This window comes from Arachis ipaensis, chromosome B2, assembly GCF_059453495.1.
Source record: "Arachis ipaensis isolate K30076 ecotype BB chromosome B2, ASM5945349v1, whole genome shotgun sequence".
Lineage (NCBI taxonomy): Eukaryota > Viridiplantae > Streptophyta > Magnoliopsida > Fabales > Fabaceae > Arachis > Arachis ipaensis.
Genome location: NC_142437.1, coordinates 3,590,710 through 3,597,195, shown reverse-complemented (window position 1 = coordinate 3,597,195; position 6,486 = coordinate 3,590,710). Strand labels below are relative to the sequence as shown.

At 32.1% G+C, this 6,486-nt stretch overlaps 1 protein-coding gene across 1 annotated transcript; it reads left to right on the top strand.

Annotated features, from left to right (window-relative positions):
• The first annotated feature begins 535 nt into the window (after positions 1-535).
• On the top strand, positions 536-4,352 carry LOC107622935 (uncharacterized). The gene is made up of 3 exons (XM_016325019.3): positions 536-1,172; positions 2,626-2,709; positions 2,897-4,352. The coding sequence occupies exons 1-3, from the start codon at positions 732-734 to the stop codon at positions 4,187-4,189; spliced, it is 1,818 nt and encodes a 605-aa protein (XP_016180505.1). The 5' UTR covers positions 536-731; the 3' UTR covers positions 4,190-4,352.
• The last annotated feature ends 2,134 nt before the right edge of the window (positions 4,353-6,486 follow it).

The window sequence follows — 6,486 nt, the reverse complement described above, 5'->3', positions numbered from 1 at the left end:
ATTTAGATAAAAGTCAAAATAATTTTCAAAAAATTCATGTATATTTTGTATATGTTAATTTTATTTTCAAAAAATTAAATTCTTTAAATTAGTACCAAGTCAGATTATTTATCTAATAAAAAAACCTATCTAACTTATATTATAATTGCATTTTTAATATTATTTTAATAATTTATAAAATAATTTTATATGTAAATCTAATTACGAAACATATTTTAGTAGAAATAATTATAAAAAAAATAAATCCTTTATTAAATTAGTACTAAATCAAATTGTTTATCTAGTATAAAAAAATTGTCTAACTTGTAATTATATTTTTAGATATCATTTTGACTATTTATTAAAAAATAATTTAGTTTAATATAATTTAATATAAAATAATTTTACACGGATATTAATTATATAATGTTACAAAAATAAAAATAATTATTTTTTATTATATAAATAGCCATTCAAAGAAAAAAATGCCATATATAGAATGATAAAAAATGTTTTGAAATTTTAATATATTAAAATTAAACTCTAAAAAATATATATAAATTATTATTTCTGTAATGTAGTCAACTGTGAAAGCTGAGGAAACTTGTTCTTTGAGCACTGAACAAACCATGACACTGTCATGTCTGAATGAAAAGAAATGAAAGAAGCAACGTGTAACAACTTCAAAGAGAAAAAAGCAACCAACTTTGAAACTTGAACGTTAAAAAGAGTAGTGAGAGAGAGTGTGTGTTATGGAGAGACAAAGAAGAACAGAAGCAGAAGAAGAAGAAGAAAAAGGTAGTGAGAATAAGAGAGAACAGAAGGTTTCATCATCAGTTTCAATGGTGGAAAAGTTGAGAGAAAATAGAAGTTTTCTGTTAAAGGGTGGTGGTGGAACTTGTTGTACTACACCACCACCTTCATGGAGACTTGAGGAGGAGCTTCCATCATCACAATCTCCATCAAAAAACAATCCAAATGCTAATGCTTTTCATCATCATCTTCAACATTCATCTCTTTCTTCAAGACAACTTTGTGCTAGCCTTTGGAAAATTCAATCCTACAACCAACAACAAACTCAGGTTTCCAGAATGAACAGCCCTGCTTCCATCAGGATCCGCCGCCGCCGCCATCGCCGCCGCCGCAGCCGCATTAGACAGCTGGCTCAGCCTCCAGATACCCCTTTTGACCAGGTTTATCTTTTGGTGTTCCAGTAATTTTAGGGATTAATTTTAGATTTTATGATTGAGATTAACCACTAAAACCACTCCAATACTTGAAATAGTTTCTATCTTTTGTTTAAACTATAGTTGAAAATGATAATGTAAATTGATATTTTGGTGTTCCAGTAGTTTTAGCCGTTGATTATTGTGTACAGAATTTACAATTGAGATCAACGGCTAAAACTATTGGAATACTAAAATATCTTTTGTATAAATTATAGTTGAAAATGATAATGCAAATTGATATTTCCGTGTTCTAGTAATTTTAGCCATTGATCACTATGTATAGTTGTACTATACTATGTTTGCCAACTTCATATGCTTTGTTATATTTTGATTTCAACATGAATCATAGCAAATTAGTATCTATGTTGGATAAAATTACACTTTCACTAGGCTATAAGGTATACTTGTTAGTCATACTTTAAGACAGCATAAATCTCGATTTAATTCTTAAAATCTTGGGAGTCATGGTTGTCTTTTGTTACTCCTATGATACTTTTTCACCTTATCGATTAGCCTATCTGTCTTGTGTCTTTTTGAGTCTAATAAATCAAACACCACTGTCATTCGCTCCTTACCTATTCCCATGTTGACCCTAATTATACTCTAACAAAATGATTTTGAAAATTTCTATTTGATTGTATTTTAGAATTCAAATAATGTTTTTGATTTTATGTAAAATCTCGATTTAGTCATTGTAGAGTGCCATGAATCTTTCTAGCTTTACTTTGTTACACAGAAATGTATATTATGTTCCCCACACTCACCAGATTTTGCTCCCTTTGATATGGTTTTGGTGGTTGTGGTGACCCAACTAACCTTTTTGGTCTATGACATGCACATATATATGCCTTGAACTTTTTTGTTTTTTTGTTTTTTCCCTATAACTTATGAGTTATGATAACTTTCTCCAAATTGTTTTTGTCATATTCATTTTCCTATGCCTTCTTATAAAGGAAAATTTCAGTTTCAGTTTTGAAGTTGGTAACTGGATTTTGTTTGTATATGTCAATTACTAGTAACCAGAGGTCCATAGTTCGAGTTTTCGGTAGGCGATTAAGTGTTTTAGAAGTGGAAAAACAAACAATTTTTAGCACTAGAGGATTCTTAATTATGGTTTAAAGTTTAAAGCATGGTTTTCTTGTCTTCTTAACTGTTTTTTTGTTATCTAAATTGATTTCAACTGTGATGTTGCTTTCAATTTTCTAAATCCATCATTGTTTTGCTTCAATTACTATTTTTCTTAACCTTAACATCAAAAGTATTATCCCTTCATTGTGTTATATATGCAATTTCTAGTGAGGATATGATACAAACTAGTCTAGAATCTTCTTTGGATGGAGAACTATCTCTGCTTTAGCAATATTTATGTGTCTGCGTGTGCGATTAATACGACCGTTTTCCGGTTCCTTATTCGCAGAAATCATCTGTGAAAAGGCATGTTGCATCAACATTTGTTCAGCAGCATAGATCAGTTGAAAGTGATGGATGTGTTGAAATGGAAGTAAGCATATGTTTTCCCCTTTTGAATCTACATAATTTCTCTTTCACATTTTCATTCTTCAATTAAGCATAAAAAATTTCTTAGCAAGATTAAGATATGATGGATTTGGAAGCATTTTAGGCTTCAGAATTCTTGATGATGATGCATTTATTATCTTCAATGATCATTTTCTGTTTTCTTAAAACAGGCAGCACCATATGATCCTTCATTAACTCGCTCGAATTCAACTGATTTCAAAGGTATGATCGGAGAGTCGAGTTACAATGTTACAACATCCAAAGAGTTAGTCAAGATACTGAAGAGAATCTGGAGTTTCGAAGAACAGCACGCATCGAATGTATCAGTCATGAAAGCCTTGAAAACAGAGCTGTATCACTCTGAAGCACTGATGAAGGAGTTACTTCAAGAGAAGAAAATGAATAGGAAGGAAATAGAGGACTTAATGAAGCGAATTAAGGTCGAAAAACTTGTTAGGAAGGACAAGGTACACGAGAGAATCAAAACGGCAGTTAAACCGGTTGAGGAAGAGCTTGACAATGAGAGGAGGTTAAGAAAGCATTCAGAAAGCTTGCATCGCAAGCTAGCTAGGGAGCTTTGTGAAGTGAAGTCTTCGTTCGCCGGTTGTTTGAGAAACCTCGAACGAGAGCGAAAAGCTAGAATACTTTTGGAGAATCTGTGTGATGAGTTTGCCAAAGGAATAAGAGATTATGAACAAGAAGTGTATTCTCTTAGGTGGAATTCTGAGAAGTGTTCTGAGAATGAAAAAGGCCTTGATAGGCTAATACTTCATATTTCGGAAGCTTGGCTCGACGAGCGAATGCAAATGAAGCTATCTGAATCCAGCAATGATCTCATGGAGAGGAATTCAATTGTTGACAAGTTAGGATTCGATATTGAGACGTTTCTTCACGCGAAACGATCCATTGAGTTTAAAAAATTCGGTTACTCCTCCCCCAAGGAACTCAGGGAAATTTACCCTTGTCAGCAACAGTCATTGGATTCCTTTCCACTTAAGGAAGATTCCACTGATACCAAATTTTTCGAGCCGAAAAGCGCGAATGGAAAAGAAGAAGTTGGCAAACTTGGCTCCAAAATGCAGGACAGCAACAAAACAGGGCTACTGATGAATGATGAGGCCATAGATGTTGCACAAGCGAGTGATAATAAACCCTCTTGGACCCTTAAGATGAACTCGAGTCGCCGGTCTTCTAACCCGGCCGGAAACAGTCCATTGTCATCAGAAAATGGTGCTAAGATTCACCCTGATGAGAGTATTTGCAAAGAAGATTCTTGTGCTGCACTCAATGTTGATAACAATCTTGTGGAACTGTTGAAATCGAAATTGATTGTTTCGGATTCCGAGTTGCCGATTAAATTTCCTAAGGGGGTAAAGGAGAACACATTGATAGCAAAACTTCTAGAAGCAAGGTTGGAGAGACAGAAATCTCGCTCAAGATATAGCAGAAGCAGCACTTGTTGATGATCAGATAGTGAAGTTTCTGATGAAAAATATTTGGAATGTAATATAGTTGAAATGGGTTATTAACACTTTGATATTTGATCAAATTTTAGTTATGTAGAGGAATCTAATAATGTTGTTGTCAATGGCATTGTAAGATATATGAAGATCAATGTTGTGTTCATTATCACACTATCTATATGCATACCCTAGTAAGGTAAGAAAATCATACTATATGATATGTGTATTTGTTGTCTGTTATTTACTTAACCAAGAGCTTATTGCACCACAACAGATCAAGGTTATTACTGGCGGTTCTTTTTGGTAATTATGGCGGTTTTGGCACCATTATATCCAAAAACGGCGTTTTTTCAACGTTATTACGATAGTTTTTTGGTAATTACGGCGGTTTTGACCGCCATTATATCCAAAAATAATGAAATTTTAAGTACTATTCTATAAATTACAGCAATTTTTTAAAAACCGTTATAGTTACTATGTTAAAATGACGGTTTTTCAGTTATGATAAAATGGTAGTTTGAAATCGCTGTTTTAACCAGGTTAAAATGATGTTTTGTGTTCTTTAAAATAGTAGTTATAAATCGTCATTTTTATCGGATTAAAATGATATTTTTTATTGTTTAAAATGATAACTTGGATTAAAATATATAAAGCCATATTATTTTTATATATCTTAACATGCACTTTTGTGTAATCAACCTAGATCATTCGAGTGATTAGTTCATTCATTTATTTAATGTTGAAAATTTGAATTTCATTTTGTACATACAGTAATCTATTATCTAATAATAAACTCAGAAATAAAACTCAAACCACTTCAATGTATGATACTAAGTAGTTTTTAAAGAGCCTAAAAATATATTCTAACCCTAGTTGGATGATGTGTATTGTAGGAAGTAATAATTTAATTAATTTTTTTTCAATAAAAACTTTGGTTTGACTATAGTTCAAATTAATTAACTGCAGTGTAGGCCATGCTACCATTTGCAAAATAACGTCCATTTGAAGAAGTGAAGAACCTTATATGAAGACAATCAAACCTGCTAGTGTAATAATATAATTACAAATTTATATGCAACGAACCAAGCTGAAGATTTTGGTAGTTAACCACAAACCACCACTCCAAAGAATTCGGGGTTTTAAATTACGAAAAGAGGCTTCACTTTCTACCAAAATCATGGTTCTATACCATTTAAATTGGTCACGTAAAAATAATAATTAAAAATTATTAAATAATTTAATATATTTAACTATTTTATTTAAATAAAATGTGACAACAATTATATTGATAAACTAACGGAGCTTAGATCCAAAGAAAAAAAAGACTAGGGAGGGATTTGGATCCCTATTTACATCCTGATTAATCACCTTGAAATTGAACTTCTTTTCTTATTTCTTTGTGTGAAAAACTGAAAATGCTATATATAATGATGTATAGTTGTCGCTTTTTGAAGAGAAAAGTATTAAAATTAGTATAAATGATTGTAATGATATATAGTTGGATTTTTGAAGAAAAAAAAAGTAGAATTAGTATAAGTGGGTGATGGTTCTAGTTGAACTTGAGAAGGGGTTTGATTCAAATTGGCTTAAAAATTAAAGTTTTAAATTTTGTTTCAGCAGTAGCTCGAGTTGCAGAAGATTATTTCATTTTATCTCGTATGTAGAATAAGTAAAGAGTAGGGAAGAGAAGATGAAGGCCAGCATGTATCCTGGTTCGGATTCTTTGTGCAATGAATTCTACGTCCAGTTTCCACCACAAACCATAGTGAAATTTTCACTAAAATTCACAGATTACATACATCAATACAATTGAATTTCTTCCTAATTCAACTAGTATCTACCCCTAAACTTTCTACACCAAAACTTAGCTTCCCATAGTGCTGACCCAACTAGGAAGGAGAATCTAAACAATTCAAACCCACCAAGTACTCACCCAACTTGGCAAAGTTGAACTAATCCTAGTTCAACAACTCAATGCATCAGAAATCTGTGGCTATTCTGCATCACTCATGCCTTTTCTCTCTTGGTTTTTCAACCTATCAATATTAGCCTTTTTCAAAACAGAAAATGACACAAGATAGCCATAACAAAAAGATCAGAAATTAAGCTTGAGTAGAAGAAAAAGATTTCAGCTCAATGTTTGAGATAGTGCTCAGAGTGTGTGCTCTCTTTTTCTTGCTTTCAAATGATGGAATGAAGCCTCTTAAATATCTTCAACTTGCCTTCATTTTAGCTTCTTCCTTTTCCTTGTCTTTGTTGCCCGTTGGAGCTGTGACAGCTAGCATGTAGTCCTTCTT